This window comes from Malaclemys terrapin, chromosome 8 (assembly GCF_027887155.1).
Source record: "Malaclemys terrapin pileata isolate rMalTer1 chromosome 8, rMalTer1.hap1, whole genome shotgun sequence".
NCBI lineage: Eukaryota > Metazoa > Chordata > Testudines > Emydidae > Malaclemys > Malaclemys terrapin.
The window spans coordinates 50550743-50574047 of record NC_071512.1 but is presented as its reverse complement, the minus strand read 5'-3'; the positions used below and the strand labels follow the sequence as shown (position 1 = coordinate 50574047).

Genomic DNA, 23305 nt, shown 5'->3' with positions numbered 1-23305 from the left:
ATTCACAAAATCAGCTAAGTCCAATTAGATTGGCATAAAATAAACCCTCAGAGGTGATGTGTGGGTGTAGCAATGGTACAGACAAGCATATGCACACAAGATTTAATCCATATGGTGCTTTGATGGCTTGGCAGCTGTGTGTAGAGATGTCTAGAAGTAGAACAATGGTATGAAAGAAAGGGTGTATCTTGAGCTGCCACTGAACCAAGAGAGGAATGGTAGTGTCTGAGGAGTGGGGGGCTGCCTTGCTTGGATGAAACTCCTTGCCAGCGGTACTGATGGATGCCGCAAGGGATACTACTATCCATGATGGAGGTTGTGACTTGTGGTGAGAGCAACTCCACAAGCTTAGCAGAAGAGGAGAGGGTATGTCAAGAACAAAAGGGTAGACAACAGACAATCGTATGCCAGACAGGGCTGGGGTAAGTTAGGGCCACAAATGAGAGCTATTTTTTGGACATAGCACTATGTTACTAAAAGGCTGGATTGTGTTTTATAGTTTCTATCATGGATTGGGAATGGTGTACAGTTACATTTCCCCCCCCAGCAGATCTACAGGAGGCACTGAGTTTCATACCCTTTCCAGAGCTACCTACCATGTAGGTTAAATGCGGCCATTGTGCCACCCTTTAAGAGGGTGCAGTATGCATTCTTCTGCAGTTGTCTTAGCCTCCTTTGGCTTGGCTAGCCTTGTAGGGAGTGCAAGGATGATTGTATTCAGCTTCGGTGCAGGAATGAAAGGAAGAGGAGACGCCTTACAATTTGGCTATGTCTACACAGCGTACCTTACAGTGGCACAGCTGTGCCGCTACAGTTATGCCTGTGTAAGGCCTCCTGTGTAGCCACTCTTTGCTGGCAGGACAGAGCTCTCCTGCCGGCAAAATAAAACCACCACCAATGAGCAGCGGTAGCTTTGTCCACACTGACACTTTTTGTTGTTAAAACTTTTGTCGGAGTGTGTGTGTGTGTGTGTGTGTGTTTTTTCACACCCCTGACCGACAGAAGTTTTACCAACGGAAGTACCAGTGTAGACATAGCCCTTAGTGTCGCTGCATAAAAGCACAGTAGCATTCTAGCAACATCTACACTACAGAACCAAAGTCAAGGAGATAGTCACATTGGAACTAAATTCCCCATGAGGTAGATAGGGCTTAATACAATCAGTTTTTTCAGTAGTAGGATACCTGTACATATACCTGAATTTTGCACTTTGCTTCCACAAGCTGCAATTTGGTCTGTGCCAGTTCCAGCTCCATCTCCCTCAGCTGCTTCTTGAGTGCATCCTTCTCATCATCTCTTTCTGTTCCCTGGGTCTCTCTGCTTATAGCAGGCAGCTTCAATGCTCCTTCCTTACTGAAAATCTCACTGCAGTGTTTGCAAGCCATCACTTTACCCTGGGAACAGCCAGAGAATCCATTTTTAGCCATGTTACAGATGTCCTGTTTCCTGGAAGAGCTGCTCTTATGTTAGATTTGCTTTTTGTGGTAATGGTAGAGCCACTAAGTATGTGAGATTGTCACATGCAGTCTTACCTCAAATGATTTTAGAAATTCATGAACAGATATAGGCGCATGCACCAGGATAAGAATTCCTAATACTTCAAGCATTTTTTCAACACATCTAGACTTTGGAAGTCACATTTACCCTCTTGTTGTCAAGACTTGTGATATTTTTGCAGTACTGCATTAATGTTAGCATATTTGTTGATAAAGTAGATTGCAGGATTTTTTCTCTGGCTAAACCTGCTGCTTTAAAAAAAGAATACCTTTGATCAAATATTAAGGTTAATATGGCTTTTGGCAAAGGAAATATTACAACCATGTGATATTGCTTAGAAACCCGCTCCCACCCAGGTTTTCCTTACTCGTCACAAGCAAGCACTCCATGCTGGATGCAATGGCTGCTACTTTTCTATTAATACCAGCATGTAATAGTGATATTATCTTACAGAATGCTCCTAGTGTCAAGAACACTTGACAACAGCAAGTTCCACATTGGGTTGGCTTGAAGAGGTGCTTACAAATTGACTAACAATTTGTTCCAGTAACTCTTCAGGTATCGAAGTTAAGCTGGCTGGTCTATAATTCCCTGAGTCCTTTTTGTTCCCCTAGTTAAAGATCAGTATTATGTTTGCCTTTCTCCAATCTTCTGGGGCCTCACCTGTCTTCCATAAGTTCTCGAAGATGGTTGCTTCAGCTATTTCCTTAACTACTCTAGAATGAATTTCATCAAGCCCTGCTGACTTGAACACATCTAATTTATCTAAATATTCTTTAAACTTTTCTTTCCCTATTTTGGCTTGCATTCCTTCCTTCTTGTTGTTGTTAATATTGGGTTGAATATCTGGTCACCATTAACAATAGCCAGTGTTTGCTAATGTAATCCTGCTGACTTTGCTCTCAGACCACTTAGCAGGAGTAAACAAGCAAAAAAATGTACTGAAATACTTTAAGAAACTAGTTGAATGTCAGTCAGTCTTTATTTTCGTGAAACCGTAATTTTAGAACAGTAAGTAGAGTGCCTGGCATTCTCAGTTCAGAAATGTCTTTTTTTGTCTAAGAGGGAAGATATGTACACCTCTACCTCAATATAAAGCTGTCCTTGGGAACCAAAAAATCTTACCGCGTTATAGGTAAAACTGCGTTATATTGAACTTGCTTTGATCCACCGGAGTGCGCAGCCCCGCCCTCCCGGAGCACTGCTTTACCGCGTTATAGCCGAATTTGTGTTATATCGGGTAGCACTATATCGAGGTAGCGGTGTATGTTGCTAAACTGCCAACTACTTGTAAAGCATGTGTAAACCCTTGGTTTAATGTTTCAGAAATAGTAGGCAGTAAAATTTATAATCCTAGCAAAAGGCAGACATTTGCCATTGGATAGCAACAGATTATATACTTCAGAAAGTTTGAGAACTACAGAAACAGAGGGAGGGATTCCTTGTATGTTGCTGTGGCAGCATACAGGTGCTGTGAAGTCCCTTATTGGGGAAAATTCTCCTAGTGAGGAGACTATGTAGGACAACCAGAGACAGCTCTATGCAGATCTCACAAGGCCTTGGTGTTCAGGACAGGAGGGGGATGGAAAGTCTGGGGCAGACCAGGCCAGCCTACCATAATTAAGAGCAGCTCCCTGTCCTGCCCAGAATCCATCAGGTCCAAAGCAACCTTTGCTCTCTCTGTCCCGGGCTGTGCCTGTGTGCACTGTGCAAAATAGAGATGCAGTTCAAAAGCTCCCCCAAAGGGCTCCCTTTCTCATCTTATTAGAACTTATAAAGACTTATCCCTCCATGCTTCCTGCCAAATTCATACATTTCTGCGGGGAAAAATATAGGGACTCTGTGCACTCCAGTTTGGAAGCTCCAGCATACCTGATATCCAAAACAGCATGGTGAAGGGACATGTATTCTACAATTGTTTCACAGGATGGAAACATCTGAGAGGGTATTTTAGACCATCTTCCTGGCTCACAAGGCTGCTACTATATGGCTGCAGTTCAAATCCTTTCAGTATCTTACTGCCAGGATCTATGAATATTTGAGTTAATGACACTTCACATACAGAGGCCTCATTCTCACCTTCACAACCTCCAGTTCCTCCTTACTTGCTGTCTGTTGTTTCTCGAGCCTGGTACTCAGCTGGGAACAAATCTGGAAGAGAGAAAACAACCCCTTTGATAAAGTTTATAAAAAAAAAAAAAATCTTGTAGTACAATTCAGCAGTAATTTATTACAGCGTCACCGAAGTCATACACAGTTATTTCCTCAAAATGAATCTATTATTGGTAGCAAGGCTGACAAAAAAGGTCTAAATGGTAGTATTCAAGATGCAACTTTAACACTGAGATTGATTTGACTAATTTCATGGGGAGCTGGCCTACATCCTTAGCCAGGAGCAGGGCAAAAGAGGCAGTTGCACTTAGTAGATTGGGAATGGCTTGATAAGGGGGTATTCTTCTCTACAGCAGTGGTCTCCAAACTTTTTTGATTGCGCACCCCTATCAGTAAAAAATTTTTTGAGCATGCACCCCCCGCCGCGCCGGCTGTACGATTTTTGCCAAAGCAAAAAAAAAAAAAGGGTGGCTCGGACTCCCACCCGAACTGACGAAGCAAAAAAAAAAAAAAAGAAAAGCGCTCCTGCCGCACACCCCAAGGATCCTCTTGTGCACCCCAGTTTGAAGACCACTGCTCTACAGAAAGTGGCAGATTCCACTTGGACAACTCCAGAAAAAATATAACTGTCTACAATTCATGCTCTCAGAAAGCCTGAAATGAGACATGCCCTGGTCAAAAGTATTGGGACTAGAATGCTGAACAGCCAGCTTGCCTGAGATGGGGAGTAGGAAGACGTTAAAAACACTTTACAAATAACTATATGAAATAGGAGTTTCTCTATAAATGTTACTTGTTTATATTCCGCAATAATGGCAGTGGTTTTCTTTATTTCAGATTCCGCCTTCTCTAGTTGTTTCCTGAAGATTTCCTTCAGCTGGAAAGTTCAAGGAGAGAAATCATATTAGTGGGTGGGCTTTGAGGAATTTTCCAACATGTGAGTGATGACATCACTCTTGAACATACTTTGCATCTATAGCTCTTTATTACCAATTCCCACTACTTGATAAAGCCTGGCATTCAAAAGCCTTGTTATAGCCTCTGTTTTACTCAATGTGCAGTTATCTTTTAGTAGTAGTATGACTGTATTCTCAGCAATATGAACAGCCATTTAAAAACGGGGACATATACTGCATATCTTTGGTTGGGAAATTCTGCTCTAGAGTATGGGGACCATCTTTGATTATGACTGAATACAAACAAGCCCACTACACTGCCAAATGTTGTTTAGTGTTTGGGTTCCCCAGATCCATACTCAAATATAATTTTTTCCTGGGTGAAAGGGAAGGAGGAGCATGCCAGGATTATCACAATGACCTCTCCAGCCCAAATGGCTCAGAATTGCAGTATTGACCAGTGCATTAAAATACCATTAAATCCCATCTTGCCATTCAGCACCATAAAGAACACAGACCTTTCAACAGAAGTGAAGGTTTCTCTTGCCAGTGGTGGTAAAGCTCTAGCGACTCATGGAGAGAGCCTGGGACTCTCCAGTTCAGAGAAACAACTATGAAGGATTTTTTTGGGAGTGGGGGAGCGGGGGGGGGGGGACCGATAACCTTTTGTTAATGCAATGAAACAAATAAGTCTCATTGCTCCAGCTTCTGCTTACAGACAGGTAGCAAAGAAATCCTCAAGGATGATGAGAGGGGTTTTTGCTATTGAAACACACTTATATGTAGGTCATTGTTCAGGATTTAAAATAGCTAAACGTTTAAAAAAAAATTTGTAAACCAATATCAGGTGAGACCCAGTTGGGAAAAATATCATTTCCATTCTGTCCTTGGGCTTAGGGCCTGGAAGCACTTAGCAGCTCATAGCTTTAACTTGCTGATCCAGTATGGCAAATTCTACGTAACAGCCATGCCTCCAGCTACTTTTGTAGGTTCTGAAGAGGGTCTGATTAGGCCTCCGTGGCTGTGGGTGTTTTACATAGTGGCAGTAAAAAGGATGTTGGGAGACAGGATTAAAGTTGGAAAACGGGACCCTCAGAGCTCCAGTAAGAACACAAAAGATGCTCAGAAATAGAGAATATTAATTTTTTTCTCTTTATGTGGATTTTTTATTTTCACTCTGACTTAAAGAATGAATGTTTTGAGGGGCACAAACAAATGTTTGATACTCCCTCAAATTCTTGTGGTTTGTGTGTTTGGTTAGGTGGAAACGCTTAAACAAGTCTTACCTGGGCAGTTTCTTCTTCTTGCTTTCGCTTTTCTTCCTCAGTCTCCACTAGTTTCTGTTTAGTCAGGAGAAGCTCTTTGTTCAGAACATCTGCCTTATCTTCAGCCTGACAATCAGAAGGGATGAGCTAAAAAAACTTGATGCAACTCTTCCTCCTATGTTCTCCCATGCTCCCTTTTTGTAGGAGAAGCATGTTTTTTTTTCTAGTAACTACTTGCTTGGTTATTGCATTATGTTTCAGCTGCTGTGCAAAGGCCACATGACTATTTGATATTCTAACAGAGAATGTGCTGGGCCATATTAAGAGCAATTAAGGATCCTGGTCATGTGTGAGACTCCTGGCTTATATTAGGAGATGTGTAACTCTGATGTAAATAAAAGGAAGACTATGTATCAGAAGGGAGGCAGCATGGTATAGTGGGCTAGGTTCTCAACCAAGCTCCTGTGTGACCTGAGGCAAGTGGCTTGATCTTTCTGTGCTTTGGTTACCACATCTGTAAAATGGGGAAGATACCTGTATCACAGGAGAGTTGAGAGTTTGTGTGGCACTTTACACTTTTCAATACTTAGCGTGTAGGCCAATATAAGAGGCAGAAGAGCATTATCTACCATTGTAAAAACACTGCAAAAATATTTTCTGGAGAAGCCAGATAATACATGTTGGTCAGGATGTGTGAATTTGCTCCCTCATTTGAAGAGGTAGGCATGACGATGAGATGTTCAAGAGTACCAGAAGTGTCTTGGTATGGTGGGGGTACCTTGCTGGCCTAACTGATTACAATGAAAAAGAGGTTTTGTCAGTGTTAAGTATACTCACTGGCTAGCTAACTTCCCCATTTCATGGATAAATATTGCATCGCAGCACTCACTCTGTTTGATAAGCAGGTTGATGGAACAGGCAATGGTTATAGCCAGAAAATAACTCACTGGCTGCAAAATCATGGGAAAAAGCACTGCAAAATGATTGATTACCTAATGCAGACATTGTGCGTGTGACCTGCACCATGTTTTCCCACCATCACTGGCACTATGGCTTGCTTCTTTGCCATGCTGCCATTGGTTATTAGTAGAGGATGGGTGAAATCCTGGCTCCACTGAAGTCAATGGGAGTTTTGCCCGTGACTTCAGTGGGGCCAGGATGTTACTCAAGCTGCTTTGAGACAGGAAGAATATCCCTACTTTTAGGCTTTACATCTACAAGAATAACCAAGATGCAGTGGGGAACCCCCAGGATTTCCCCACACCCCCTGAACACTAACTCATCTCACTGTGTTTGGGGGAGGGGGAAATCCTGTGTGTGTGGGGGGGGGGGAGATGAAGCAAGTCTTTTAGCAAGGATATGAATAAGAGGAAGGTGGGAGGATCAGTAGGTCATTCCACACATAGTGGCAGTATGGAAGGGGGCACAAAGAAGAGAATAGTGAAAGGAAGGGGATAGTGATGCTAGCATCTGATGGAGCAAAGGATGTAGGGGGACCTGCCACCTTTAAAAAGAAAAAAAACCAAAAACCTCTTTTAGATCCTAGACCAGTAACATAATACATGGTTCAACATAACCATTAAAAACACCTGGAAGAACTATCTGAATATCAGTTCCTCTTTCTGTTTGCTCAGTCCCAGGTCCTCATCTGCCTAGCACCATCATAAGTGTCATTAACTCTTGTGGGGAAGGAAAACAGCAGTTGCACATAGAGAGGCAAAGCTATTGCCCCAGCAGGGGTGAACTGCAGGTAACAGAGCCACTTCAATTGCCTACATAGAAGACAGCTAAAACATGAGAGCAGGAATGGGCAGAAAATAAGTAGCTGTGGAGCTAGCAAGTGTTACAATTTGGCATGTATTTCAACTGCTGCTGGGGAGAATACATCTCCTAGCATCCCACAAGGTTTTATCGTCTACTCGTAACCTCCAGAGACATTGCCCTTATCCTTTGCCTCTTGTGCATCTCCCCCACCAGCATGGCTCAGTCTCTTAGTTATAACTGAGCCCAAAACAGCAGACACTGACTTTCAAGACGTAGAGTAACTGCAGGGTTGTGGCATGGACTGTATTTCTTTATGTAAGTTGGGAACAGTCAAAGCACAGTCATGTACAGCTGGATTCAGATACTCTTACTCATATTGAGGAGCACCTTGCCCCACAACAGCACCTACTGGCTTCAGTTTGAGTAAGATGCTATTCACTGAAATAAGAGTGCAGAATCTGTCCTGTTTATTATTTAATACAGTAATAATTACTAACCGTTCACCTCTAAAGAATGTAGCAGAATACAGTGTGAAGCTCTGAAGTGCACTGCATTATTGCAAAGAGATAGACAACACCCCAGTTGTGTGTATAACCTTCCCAAAGTCAACCTAATCATGTGAACAGCTCCCCCAGCACTTGTCGTCTGTGCCAAAGCTTAGGTTTTGTAGGAAGCAGATTACTGATGGAAATACTAAACATCTGAACATTTGCTGCTAGCACCCCTCAGCTTTCTTGAGAGTGCTGTCTGCTACCTTGGTAACTAGAGCTAGGATTAGATGGTTTTGGAAGAGTAGTGGAATGTGTGAGGTGAGAGACATACTGGATGACATTATAGCAAATTAAAGTTTTGGAGAGTATGGCATACATTTTTCAAGTTAGTAGCTATATTCTGATATTTGCATGAGAGATTATGGCCTACATTTTCCAAAACAGACTGCAATAGCACAGGTAATTTGGTGTCCACTGGTGCCAATATTTGTGCCTACAACTGCATCCATTAGATACTTAACTTCTTGACTGCAGTTACAATTCAAGTAGTTAGGCATCTCAATGGGAGCAGATAAAGGCACTAATAATAATGCCTTCAATTTTGCACTCATACAATTGTGAATGCAAAATGCTGCCATTGCCCTCCCCACCACCTAACTTTAGGAGTTCAGGCTCAGGCCTGGCCACAAATCAGTGCCTGTGTTACCTGGTCCAAGTCATTTCGGAGGGCTATTTTGCTCGTTACAAGTTCATGGGCAAGGTCATCATTCTCCTGTTCCAGCCGCATGCTGGCTTCCTGGAGCCTGCGGTTCTCCCTCTGCAGAAAGAGAGGAACAAACAGGAGAATAAGTTAATTCTTATCAATTTTAAAATGAAAGAACAAAGAGACAAGTGAATATTTTGTGGGTGTGTACGAGAATGAGAAACAGTGTAAAAACCAAGAAGACATGAGTGCACAGTTAAGGCAGGATTGCTGCTGTGGGAAACAACATTGAATTAAGCCAGCAGATGCAGTATCCCATCTGACAGGGCCTGTTTAGAAAAACTGAAACAGTGCTATGGAAATGTAACTTGAAGGGCAGTGATTCCAATTCCATCCCTGTGCTGCTCTTTACAAACATATTTATGTTCAGGCCCAAATGACACACTGATTGTAGGTTTCCCTGAGTTCAAAAGCACCCTTCTTACAACAAAAATACTCTGCTTCTACATGGTGATCATTAAGGAAAATTGGTTAGATAATAAAATCCCACACAAAACACAGTGGTAATGAACAAGAGCCATTTTTAAGAGATGCTCTTAATAGTCTATTCAAGTCCAAAATATAATCTGTCCTGCCCCAATTTACCAAATATTGATTTCAAATCTTCCATAGGAATATTATGTTCTAAAAATGATGTAGAATCAACTGTCCTTCCTCTGCTGGGTCTCAAAACAGGGCAGCCTAGTAATGAACCTTTCTACAGCTCTGTTGAACTGTTTTCTCCAAAATCTGTGCCAGTAGTTTCTAGTGTGTATTCAAATGACATCTGCCAAGAAAGAGTGCAAATGGGGAGATGGCCTCTCTTTTTGAAATGTATATAGATTCCAGAACAGTGATGCAGATCAACTCAGAAATGAAAAAAATATTCAGTGTATAGAAGACTATGGCCTGATTCTCCCCTGCCTTGCACCTTGTGTAGTCACCTATTCCTGTGCAAAGTGGTTGTAAAACACTACCAAACCAGTGTACATAAATTAGGGGAGAAGGGAGAGAGGAATAACTAATGCATTTTTTTATCATTGGAATGATGTTTCTTGTCCAAGGGCTGTAAGGCAGAAACATTTGTTAAAGATGTCTCAGGGTGAGCAGACAGGCTGCCAAACATGCTCTGAGAGTCCCCATCAAGCAGTTGGCTTGAGAAGAATGGGCTAAATATGGGGATCTTAATCAAATGAATTTGCAAAGAGCCGCAGATTTGCTTGCCTGAGCCCTTGCTTAATGGCCACTAGTCTTTCATACCAAAGAAGGGATGGGGGAAATCTATGAGCTATGTAAAATAAAGACAAAATTTCAAGTTTTTATGAAGAACTTCCTTATGACTGAAGAATGGAATTCTCCACATGATAACATTTTACAAAGACCATCTCTTCACTTGAGGACAGATGTCAATTTTTTCCTTTGAACAAAAATAAAATGAAATAGATTACAGCCTCTAAGATAGCAAGATACTACCTCTGTAATAAACTTTCATGAGTTACTCAACCACTACATTGCTTCAAAACAAAGACTCCCTGAACCCACTGCATAAACATATGACTCAGCTTTCTTAATTTTCCTCCTACTCCGCAACTATGTTCCTAACAATCTTAATGGAAGATATGGGTAAGGTATTTCCTCTTTAAATCCCACCAGAGAAGGGTTGCCAACTCTCCAGGATTGCCCTGGAGTCTCCAGGAATTACAGATTAATCTCTAATTAAAGATTAATGTCATGATGAAACCTACAGAGATGCAGTCCTGTTTTTGCTCCAACATCCTCCTACTGCAAGAATATTTCATATGCTTGCCAAAACAAACAAGGAGAACTACTGCTCAAAAAGGATGTTTAAAAAAAGAAAGAAAAAAAACCTCTCCTGTTGTTAAACAGCTTCCTCTATGCCAGGAAGTGGAGCCTTTGCAAATACCTAGTCTTCAATGTGACCTTATTGTGCAACAGTGCCTGAAATATTGCACTGCACAGGAAGGTAGATTTGTTTCCTTTTGAAGGCATCATACATTAAACAACTACTACATGATTACTGAAATGAAAGAACCTTATTATGATTTGACACAAGTCAAGTAAACATCTTTTAAAGACAAAAACCTCTGCTGAGTTTTTAGTTAAATTATACTGTACTCTGCTATAAATATAAAATTGTTAAAACTAGTTCTTCAGGTAAGGGTAATATGTACTTGGATGTAAAACTAAATTACAATTTTCTATAGAAAGCTATCAAGTGTCTTTACTTCAATACTTTGTTCACATTATCAAAGGATTGCCAATTTCATGAGCAAAGATAGCTGCCTGACAGCAGATATAGCTGAAAAAGAGACCTAATTAACTTAAAACTTCTCACTAGGCAGAAATTACTAACATAGCTGCTGTAATGCTGATTATAGGAATACTGTTTAAAGATAAGGAAAAAATCAGCTGGATTCCTTACAGATCTGCATGAAATAACCCTGAAAGTTGGTTGGCTTTCACATTCTTTGCTATGCTTTTGCCAGAAGCATCAGTGTCTGCAAAGCAAGCAGCATAAGGTGAGGTTTCAAACGCCTGCTCTGCACTCACAGACAAGTGGGAAAGCAAGCAATGTGGTTGGAAATGCACTATCCTCCTCTTAAATAGGAATCTGCATGGCAAGTTTTAAAATGTTAGATGTGTCCTATTCATTATACCAGCCAACAGCTATTTAGTCTCTGTGATTCTACATATATTTATTTTCTAGCTGAGGATAATTTATCAAATTGCCTTTCCTTTCCCTTAGAACAAGGATGCAAAGTATGATTAGCCATGACTAGGCTTCTCCAGCCTCTCCCCACACCCTACCAATGTAGAACTGCCTGCTTTCTCAGGAGCAAGTTCTCAAATCTATTTAAATCCAAAGAAACAATTATATTAACAAAAAAGAGGAACATAATAACTAAGCTGTGCCTCTCACAAAAGGAAGTGAGCTACTTTTGCTGACTGTCAAATGTTTTGCAGAGTTTCACATAGCCTCATTTGCAGGGAGAGCAATCTTCAGATTCATTTTAAATGGAGTTTGTTAGCTACAACCAGGCTAACATCAGAACCAGAATTTTGTAACCTCGCATGAGATGACTAGTCAGACCTGCTAGATGTTCTACAGGTGTAAACAGAGCCTCCCAATCACTCCCTGCCTTGTCTCTAAATACACAGCATTTATAAAAGTTTACTGACTGTATTAAGTATTCCCTTCTTGTTTGTATCACTGTTTCCACAAGCAGTAAAATAAAAGTTGCAGCTTTCCAAATTAGTCTCCTTCCTTTTGTTACAGGAGACAGCTGGTTACATTTGGTTAGTGTCTGGAAAAGGAGGATACTGCATTTCCAATAGAGACAACAAACACATTACAAACATACACAAATAAACTTACCTCCTGCAAAGTCACAGACCAACTACTGCTTTCAATCATTGGTGTCAACACAGTGAAAACAGGATATCCAGTGAATTTTAAATACCAAACAAAATCATTAGGAAATTAAAAAACAAACAAAAATTCCTGATTTGCTAATCCTACACTGGGATTTTTTCACTTTGTTTTTTTAAAGGTATGGTCTACTCCAGCTTCCACTTATTAAAACAAACATTTGATTTAAAGAAGAAAGCTGATTTGAAACTTGCAGGCAAGTCCCAACTCAGGAAGACTAAAAAGCTAATAAACTCCACCCTCTGCTATCAGGCTAGCATGAAGGATGAATATACATGATTACCAATGATGATGCAAATTTTTTTCACTGCTGCTACTAAAGCTGGGTGTGACTTTTGTCACCAACCTTGCTGAAATCTTAATTTTCACATTTTGTTGTTCCAAAAAGTGGATATTTAAACCTGAAGAGTTTCTTATTGATGGAAATGAAACGACTGATTAGAATTCACATTCCTGGATGGCAGTAGGTTGAAGTCTTCATGAGTCAATCAAAAAAAGCAGTTAATTAGGTTAATTCCAAGATGGTAAAATTGAGAAATGTAAGATGGCTAAAAAGCCACAAAGCTTTAAAGGAACAATTATCCAGGACAAAAGAGGTTTTATGGAAGGCATCACAAAGTTTTTCAATGCGCTCTCTGCTACTATGATGAACTCTTGGCTCTGGTTTTAAAGAAACATTCCTTCAACTGTCATAGTGCAGAGTTTGGGGGTTTTTTAAACAAAGAAGAAAACCACTCTAATTGTAATCAAATGTTTCTTCCCCTGCATTCAGGAATGCTAATGCAACAACTAGCACCAAAATTACTGGAATATTAATTTTTACTTATGGACACTGCAGGCATACAAAAAACTAATACATCTGGATTATACATTAATACAGATTAAAAATTGCTCCTGTATGGCAGTGGAGCCATACAGGTGTAACTGTTCCACTCACAGATCTCATTGCAGGATCAAGGGTATTGTGTGCAAAATTAGGATATCAAAGCAATTTTGGATGTGAACAACTTTTGTTAAGGGTCATATTCTAGCTGTAAAAATTAAAGTGAATATATTTACCTTATTGCAGCAAGATCACACTGTAGGAATAGGAAACTTTCCTAATTTATTTCATGACGGTAAATAGAGCAGTGACATTTAACATTTTTGGTCCTAATCTGCTGTGAGCTCTGTGCGAGCAGACTATTTTGCACACATAGAGCTCCCACTGAAGTCAATGGGATTCTGCATAGGTGCAGGGTCTACCTGTAGGATTCTAGCTTTTGTTTACACAACTGTACATGACATTTTTTTACAGGACCCAAGTTTTCATCACTGATACAGCCTATAAACCCATATTATATGTGAGAAGTTCTCAGAGGCTGGAAAAATCACCCAGAATATGGGGAAAATATTTGTCTGAATTATTTTGGTACTTTTCTTGGACACACAGCTCCCATTTTTTTACTGGCTTCTACTTATAACTTGTGATGTGTTTTAACTAAGAGTCAATTTATTTACTGAAGGATGGCAACTCAGCTGTGTTTCTGTTTTAGTCTATGAAAATGTCAGACGTTATTTTTGTCTGAATGTAAAAACCCAACAGTAAAGTTATTCTGCTGCAGAAATGTGCCTGTATGAATTTAGTTTTCCTAAATGAAATATTTCTAAATTGAGAAGAAAATAAAATAAACCCCAAAGTGAATTTCAGAGCCCTATTTCTGATTTGTGCGTGTGGTGAATGAAATCTGTCACAACTGACTTGCAGAAAATAAGCATGCCCAATAACGAATTCTTGCATCATACTGTACATATAGAATAGTGTCCTACATTGCTTCCACTCAGTCAGTGTATGATCTGGCTAACTGATGATTAATCAGATGATGTAAAAATCCCAATTTTAAATTATCTCAGAATTTACAGATGGTTTGAGGTTGGACAGTTCTTAGAATGTAATAATCATAAATTTACAATTCTGTCCATACCTTATAGGGATATTGTCAGTCAGTTTGGACATACCACTCTACCATATCTGCTGAAGAATGTCATGTGGATTGTTTATATCTGTTTTAAAAAAATTCTACTGCAGAGAAATTAATCTCCATATCCACGCTTGTTCCTCTGGAGATCTGCATTGGGGGAGAAGGAATGCTTCCTCAGCAGTCCTTTTCCCCTCACCAGAACACCTAGATGCCCCTCTGTAGGTGTACTGCCCAGAAGGGATTCCCCTGGATGTTGAGTAGGGTGGGCAGGAGAAGGAGACCAGCCATTCTGTGCATCATCATCACTTGGTGTTCACTGGATTGCTGTGGAATGTGGCTAGGAGTTAATACACCTCAGTGCTGTATAGCTCTCCCAGATCCGCTCCATGACTCCCACTGAGTAGCCACTCATGCCAACAGCAGCATGGTTTCGGCTAGAGCCAGGTTGCTAGCAACAGGAAGAGAAGGCCCACTGAACAGACAGCTCCTGGCTCTTTCAGTTTAAGAGGCCCTTTCCTGCGGATCCACATGATCTGTAAAGTTGGGAGGCTTCAACCCCTCCTCACTCCGCAGTCCCCCAAGCCCTGCCCCCCACATGGGAGGGGAGGATAATTCACAGGACAGTTTTATTCTTTAAGAACCGTAACGAGTCTGAGCAAAGTGACATACAACAAGGCTATCGGTGTACATCTAAATGATCACCCCAAAGTTGCACAGGTAGTGAAACAAATCAAAACACAGACTGAAAACAAGGAAGAGAATCAATGTGCATCTAAAAGATGAACATGCTGCACAGACCCCTGCTCCACAGAGCTCGGAAGAAATCATTAAACAAAAGCCATCCCCACTTCTGAATGGTGAACCGAAAATAATTTTTTTCTGCTAGGAAAACTCAGTCTTTAAGCCTCAACCCACATGGAGAGCATCATCCCAATGGGAGCTCCTGGAGGCATCATGCAAGGACAGCCTGGGCCCTTTGACAAGGTGCAGAGTGCTACCCTCCAGTTCTAGGGAGCCTAGCACTGGCAGTGGTGTGAATATAGTCCTTGCACTCCTGAACACAAGGGCTGCAATGGTGTCTTTTAAGGGATGAGCAGGGCTTTGGTTTCTCCCCCTTATACATCCATGCAGGCCTGCAATCATAACTGACTGACCCCTATATGCATAGTCTTCGAATGTTGATTCTCACCATTCTCATCAAGACACACTAATAAAATTAAAAATACAAAACTGGAGTTAATACACTTATCATAACAGACATGTTCTCCCATTAAGAGAGATAACCTCTTTCCCATATATGAAACCTATCAGATAAAAAGCTTGAACTAAATGTAGCTATGCTGGTTGTGAGGGATCATTCTACTAATCAGTGCATCAACAAAAGGTTGACCTGATCCAACCCAGATAAAAGTTACACAAGGAGTTGCACGACTGCAAGCCAGAATCCTGAATTCTAGTCCTGCCTCTGACAGTGACTCACTGGGGGTGTGGCCAAGTAAGTCACTTCACCTGTTTCACGATCTGCTAAATGGGAATAATAATCTTGTTCATCCATCTCCCATGAGTGCTGTAAGGTTTAATTAGCTAATATGCTTGCACAGTGCTTTGAAGATGAACAGTACCCTACATTTTCTAAGTATTATTGTAGTTCTGTGTTAAAAGTATGAACAAACTGAAGAAAGAAAACAATCCGAATTAACAAGCAGTAAATATGGTTATTTCTAAATAGGGAAATTAACTAGCATTCTCTTGGCCATGAATGCAGTCCTAGTTCTGACAGAAAATCAGATCTATGCTGGATTAGAGTTATGTTAAAAAATGTTAATTTGCAGTTTAGCCTCAGAAATCAAGAAATGCCAGGTACACTTTCAAACACAGTCTTAACTCTGCCTCTTCACGTGTATGCATTATAACAATCTTTCACTACATGACTGTGTACTATTCCTCAGCATCATACATTGTTTTCTATAACCTTAGATACTGTATACAATTGTAGTATCTTGCAGAACTGTTTACTACTCTATGTATGCCAGACAGAATTCATTTAGAAAGTACATAGAAAATGGTACTTCTATGTTATGTATAATATTGAGTAACAGTAAAAAAGTTGCTGGCATATGCTGGCCACATAAGTTCACAGCTAAGTCACCCAATAGGCAGTTCAGTGCCTCATCTCTGAGGAATGCATCTAAGGAAAGCTGAGCTGCTGCTGGGGAAAAAAAAGGTGTAGTAGAAGGGTCCTGAATTTTAAATGAAATACAAACCTTAGAAAGAACTTGCCCTATAAAAGTCTAAATCAACAGAATATATCATTATGATAATGATAATGAAATTCAAATATATTACAATAAAAAATATTACAAGGTGCCACATGTTTATTAGGGCTTGTAGAAAAAAATCAACGTATTACTTTATTGTATTATCTGAGGAACAACATTTGGGCATGTAATTAAAGCTAAGAGGTTCTAGTCCAACTGAACTGAGCTAGGAGTAGGACCTGAGTGCAGAAAGGTGACTTTATGAGTAGTGAGTTCATCCTCAGCAAAGTTTTACAAGATCTGTTGTGTTGGCTTATCTGTGCATTATCTGCAACATTCCTGACAAATTTTCCCTCAGTATGGCCAACATTGGTACGAGCAAAATAATGCTTTTCCAAACCCCATTCTGTAAGAGTGGCAAGCTACCTTACATGTGCAATAATATTTTTCCAAGTTTTGCCATAAACAGGGCAATTACTTTTATAAAGTAAAAAGAACCAGCCCCCCATGGTGAAATGTCAACAGCTTGAGCAAAATGTGCTTTCTAGGCCCAGATCCTACACTGAGAATTGCATGGACAAACCCCCTCCAACTGCACAGAGCCCGACTGAAGCCAACGGGGCCCTATGCAGGTGCAGGTGTCTGCATACCTGGTTTTCAATGCAGGATCTGGGCCATAATTTGTAAATTTATTCAGCACATTTTTGCCTTTTCCCCCTGTTCATAGCAGATCATGGAACTGTCAAATTTATTCATTATTTGAAATTATTCACAAATTGCTTCACTGAATGATTCCTGATCTGCCTGTGTATGCAGCATTAGAAAACAAACACAAGAAAGGATAACATCATGCATACTTATATCTGCTTGTACATAACACAATACTGACAAGGTATTGGATAGTCACACAGTCAGGCCCCCACCCAGCAAGATGCTCTGTGTGGCTGGAGCTACATGCATGTGGGGGCCTGCCTGCAGAGAGCGGCTTTCAGCATTGGGGCCCAATTACCCTGGAAATCAGAAATTCAGATATACTGTTGAGCTAATCCTTTTTTTGTGAACCATCAACCTATCAGACTAACAACTTGACTGCTCCACAGTAACCAAGACATTTGACTTTGAACCTGTGGCCATATGTTGTTGATCTCTTTAAGCTGTAATTGATATGCATTCAAATAAATGTAATAACTACCAACATTATTCTGCTTCACACATCATTGGGGCTTTATTTTTCTCCTGTTCATTATTATGTCTATTGCAGTAGCACCAAGGGACCCCAAGCAGGGATCAGGGCCCCCTTGTACTAACAAAAATTATTAAACCTTGCTACAAACAGATATTAATGACAAGGACCATATGTCAGTCTTGGATGAGTTCACCTTCCTAAAGTCTTTGTGGATGTGACCATGCACAGTTTTTGCTAAACAGTAAGTATTATTTCCTCCTTTTTGTGTCAGTAGTTGAGAATCACCCTCAGTCTCACAGCGTCTCATGCAGATTCCCAGTAAAAGCGCAACAGCAGGAGAGTTACCTACAAACATATAAACTGAAAGAAGAAAAATATTATATGTGGCTATTTGAGGGCTTCTCGAGTGTTCAATTTTTTTGACTGAAATATTCCTGGAAAATCAGAATGTCTCCAAGTAGCCAATGTGATCATTAAAGAAATTAGATGAATTTGACCCACCACTTTAATTCCCAATATAGTTTTCTGTACTGTATTGGCATATTCCAGTATGTGTGAAATACTGACATAGGCACCTCTTGCTGACTAGTGAAATCTGATCACTAGTGCATGTGATTTAGCCAATGGAGTAGGTTTCCATATAGTCTCCTTTACCTTGTATCTGTCCATTGGGTCTTCCTGCTGCAGCTGACTCTCTCGCATTGTCTGATACTCTCTCTCATATTTCTTCAGCTTCTTTGTGGGCACCTGGAATACATTCAGAAAAACATGCTCTTAGAGAAGCACAGGAAAGGGCTTCCAGAAGTCTTTACTTGCAAACATGAAGTAGAAGCAGCTCTGGATATTCCCTACTGAATATTCCTCATCCCACTGTCACCAGAAAGATGGGGTGAAAGCTGGGGGAAAGGTAACATTTTTGCACTCTACTTTTGTTGACAGTAAAAAGAGGCACGCCAAACAGTTATCAATACAGCACATGCAGAGAGGATCCTTACTAAGCTTAATGGCACTTATTTTTAAATACTTCAAAAGGAAACCAGAATCCTGAAGTAGAAACATTTTGAATAAGAATCAGGAGAACAGGTATCAACATGGGGAATAAACGAAGAATGGCAAGGAGAACATGACTGAGGGGCTCTGCTCTCATTCACCTGCCCACACCAAGTCTGGCCATCAGTGTCCCAGAGTTAAGTGATGCCCTATGACACTGATAAAGCTGCATTGCTCACTTCCAGCCATAGCAGGGATACAGTGAGTCAGCTACACAGATGAAAAATCACAGACAGATTTGGTGAACAACTGTGCAAACAGGTCAAGTCACAGACAGCTGGATTTACACAAAAACATCCATCTGTTTTTTTTTTTTGCAAAAAAATCAGTCAAGATATAGAAACAGCATCTGTATTTTTCTAAGATGTAGAATGGAGATACTCAACTTTACATTTATTTTTTAATTGGCTACAATGTAGCTTTGTGTATACTCCCATTACTTTCTCCCTTGACAAGACCTTTAACAGCACTCTAATGTCCCCATACAACCCAGAATAGGCAACAACAAAGTTGCTAGCTGTACGGCATACATTGGCATCAGGCAAGGACATCAGTGGAAGAATACGTCACAGTGATTTACAAAAATATACATGATTTTCCTTGATCTGTTCTTGTGATATTTCTGCCAGTCTTCTAGTCCCTGCCCCCCTTGTTATTAAGCAATTGACTAAAATCAGGAGCATTTCATGCTAGTACAGAGCTTCATGTGACATCCACATTGCAGCTACTGGCAGGTCAGGGCTGCACCACAACCACCCTGTCATAGTGGTTGTTGGGAAGAGAAGGTGGCCATCGGGCCATGTGGCCACTAGAGGGTACAGCATGTGTATGTGTGTGTGCACACACATGGGTGGGGCTTAATATAGTTTCTCTTTTCAATTTTCCATTTGGGGATTTTCTTCCCCTGCCATAGGGAAGAGCCGAGGTGGTCCCCAAAGTCACAGCAGAAAGGGTCAGGGGAGTTACAGCTGGGAGATGTGGAAGCCAATCCTGCTTGCAAGGTGCAGTACACTGCCACAGGGAGTTTCTGTGCTTAGGGCTACCATATGTCCAGATTTCCCCGGACATGTCCGGATTTTCGGTCTATAAATAGCCCGTCCGGGGGGGGATTTTTAAAAATCTAAAAATGTCCAGGATTTCCCCCCGGTCGGCTATTTATGGACAGAAAAGCGGTGGCCAAGCACCACTTGGCAGCCAAAGCCCCTTCCCGGCTCCTCCCATCCCCTGCAGCCTTACCACGCTGTCCGGCCCCGCAGCTGTCTTCCCCCTCCTCCCCTCAATGCTCCGCCCACCTGCTCCTCCCCCTCCCCTGCTTCCCACAAATCAGATCTTCGTGGGAAGTCTGAAAAAAAGCAGGGGCAGGCGGGAGGCAGCAGCAGGTAAGCTGGGGCTGGGGGGGGCGCGAGGAGGAGAGCTCTGGGGTGGCGCGGCCCTGGCCGAGCGGCTCCCTCCGGCCCGGGTGAAGCGGCGCCTGGCAGCCCCAGCTGCTCCGGCCCTGGCCCCAGCGGCTCCAGCCCGGCTCGGCTCGGGTCCCAGGGCACCGGCCCCAGTTCCAGCCGAGTGCGCCAGCCCGGCCCCGGCCGAGCGGTGCCGGCCAAGCACCCCTAGCCCCAGCAGCTCTGGCCCGGCTCGGGCCCCAGGGCGGCGGCCCTGGTTCTGGCCGAGCGCGCCGGCCCCAGCAGCACTGGCCCAGCTCGGGCCCCAAGGCGGCAGGCCCGGTTCTGGCCGAGCATGCCAGCCCGGCCCTGGCTGAGCGACGCTGGCCGACCACCCCCAGTCCCAGCAGCTCCAGCCCGGGCCCTAGGGCAGCAGCCCTGGTTCCGGCCGAGCACACCGGCCCAGCCTCGGATGAGCACCTCCGGCCCAGCCCCAAGCCCCGCAACCCCGGCCGGAGCGCAGCCTGATTCCTGGGCTCTTTAAAGCCGGCCCTGGTCATGGGACAGGGAGGGGGGGTTGAATGGGTCGGGAGTTCGGGGGTGGGGCTGTCAGGGGGGCAGGGGTGTGGAGAGGGGTTGGGACAGTCAGGGACAGGGAGCGGGGGGGTTAGACAGGTCAGGGGTTCTGGGGGGGCTGTCAGGGGGGCAAGGGTGTGGCGAGGGGTCGAGGCAGGCAGGGAGCAGAGGGGGTTGGATGAGTCGGGAGTTCTGGGGGTCCTGTCAGGGGGCGGGGAGCAGTTGGATAGGGCATGGGAGTCCCGAGGGTCTGTCTGGGGGCGGGGGTGTGAATATGGGGTGGGGGTGTGGATAAGGGTTAGGGCAGTCAGGGGACAGGTAGGATCCTAGGGGGGCAGTTAGGGTGGGGAGTTCTCAGGAGGGGGCAGTCAGGGGACAAGAAGCAGGGTGGCTTAGATAGGCGGTGGGGTCCTAGGGTGCAGTTAGTGGCAGGGGTCCCAGGAGGGGACAGTCAGGGGAGAAGGAGTGGGGGGAGGGTTGGGGGTTCTGAGGGGGGCAGTCAGGGGGTGGGAAGTGGGAGGGAGTGGATGGGGTGGGGTAGGGCAGGGGCAGGGGTAGAGTGGGGCTCCTCCCCCCCCCGTGTCCTCTTTTTTGCTTGTGGAAATATGGTAACCCTATCTGTGCTAGACGCAGGAAGGGCTAATACAGCACAATGGAACAGTTGCAGCCTATTGTTAAACGTAAACCTACAACCCTAAAATAAAGACTTTGAAGAGAATAAGGAGAACAGGGAAGAATACAAGCAATGCAGTAATTCTGGATAAATGTTCATGAGAATTCTACTTGGATGCCTCTTAAATAAATATCTATGAAAAGTGCTAAGTGATAAGAGGGAGATGGTATTATTATTATTACCTGAAAACATATTTGAATTAAAATAATTTAATAGGAAATGCTCATTTATATGTCAATTGACCCCATTAACTATATGAAAAACGGGGCTTCCTGGGAAAGTACAAACCATTTCCTCTTTCCTACCACGCTATGGCTGTTAAGGCTACCTTAACATTCAGTGCTAAATGTACACTTCAAAGTAAGATTTTAAGGAAATAAACCGATCCTACACAAAACCCAATCTATTCCCACCCTGCTGTGATTCCATGATGTTTACTTGATCTTGCTCAGAGAAATGGAGCAGGTTCCCAGAATGACGTGTTGCTAGGATACCTTCCAAGCTTATGTCTCTTGTGCTGTTGTGTCATGCTTTGCATCTACCGGTTATTGGCACAAAACAGAGAGAGAAAAAGAAGGGAATGACAGGCAGAGAAGCATGTACAGATATAAAAAGCATGAGTATTTATGAAGCAAAAGGAGAATTAGACTAGAAATTGCTGCACCTTGAAGTGCAGTATTGCAAGGTAAACAATTCTTTTAGAGAATGTTGAAAATTTCAGATCTGTATTGGAAATTTCAGATCAATGACAGGACAAAGCCACCAGACTGCAAAGAAAGGGGCACAGTGAGGGAGAAAAATAGTAAATGAATTGTTGTACCAATCAATGTACCTGCTTCTCGATATTTTTAATTAATAGTGGATCAAATCTTTAAGGTGCACATGCAAAAGTGTGTGTGCTAAATCTCATTACACTCACAAGGTCTGGGTTTGCATATATGCATATATCTACAGTCATTCACTTACATACCTCTGTGATGGGCACACATTCTACATACATAGGGTGGATACAAATAAATTAGATTGGCTAGACAGGAAGATAAGCAGAAGAGGCCAGAGAAGAATTGCATGGTCACCTGTACGCCTTACTTTCAGGTATTTGTGAGTTTAAGTCAAACCTTAATGACATATGAATGTTTATTTCATATTTAGTGTTCAACAGAACTACCCATTAAGCAGGCCCATTATCAATACTTTCTATATTATACTCACTTCTGTTGTGTACACCACTGCAGTCCTGGATGGTGAAAGGGACTTGCTGGAAGGCCGTGATGGTTAAAGCATGGTTTCAATGCAGCCCTACCAGTTCCTCAGAGGTCCAAACATCTAAAAGAGCTGGGGGAGTTTCTGCACAGCTTACAAAGGAAGCATGAGGCCCAAGTTCCGTGTTTTATATCTTGATATCTAACTAGGTACTTATATGGCCGCCATCACTATAGCATCCAAGTGTCTCACAAACATTAATCACTTCTCCACCTCACAGGCATATAGATTATTACCTCATGTTACAGATGGGAACTGAAGCACAAAAAAGCCAAAGTTCACACAAGAAGTTTGTGGTAGAGCTGAGAATTGAACCCAGGTCCCCTGAGTCCCAGTTCAATGCAAGACCAACCTTATTCTCTTCTTTGTAATACAAGATAGCCAGGCAGAAGAAAGGCAGTATAAAGATATGGGCTGGGTAAGCAATAACCTATACTAGGATGTTTGAAGGAGGGCTGAGAGACTTTGCCATGAAACACACAACTACAAAGAGCACTGTATCGAGGCTTTATGGCACCATTTTAGTGTTCTGTAAGTGAAATGGATGAGGACTAATTCTCCTTATTGGGACTGTGTTAGAGGCCATTAACAGGAACCTAAACACACTAGCCAGTAGTATGCAGCACTCCTTGTTACATTTTTAAAACATACTTGGCCACCTGCTGGGAGCAGCTTTACTTGTCTGGTTTAGGGTATTGTTGTGAGCTGGCTGAAACCTTGTTATGAGTTGCTAAAACCACATTG

The 23305-nt window shown here is 42.4% G+C and overlaps 1 protein-coding gene across 10 annotated transcripts in view; it reads right to left on the bottom strand.

Moving 5' to 3' along the window:
• RABGAP1L (RAB GTPase activating protein 1 like) overlaps nucleotides 1-23305 on the bottom strand; it is a 553255-nt gene that overhangs the window by 6000 nt on the left and 523950 nt on the right. For 8 of the 10 annotated variants that reach the window (XM_054037867.1, XM_054037868.1, XM_054037870.1 and 5 more), the window contains 6 exons: nucleotides 18278-18370; nucleotides 8732-8842; nucleotides 5792-5896; nucleotides 4403-4486; nucleotides 3577-3648; nucleotides 1197-1394 (listed from right to left, as the gene is read on the bottom strand). In XM_054037867.1, coding sequence (XP_053893842.1) covers nucleotides 1197-1394; nucleotides 3577-3648; nucleotides 4403-4486; nucleotides 5792-5896; nucleotides 8732-8842; nucleotides 18278-18370 — 663 coding nt within the window. Of the gene's footprint in view, nucleotides 1-1196; nucleotides 1395-3576; nucleotides 3649-4402; nucleotides 4487-5791; nucleotides 5897-8731; nucleotides 8843-12164; nucleotides 17984-18277; nucleotides 18371-23305 lie in introns of those variants that run through there. The other 2 variants (XM_054037877.1, XM_054037869.1) reach the window with 2 other exon arrangements.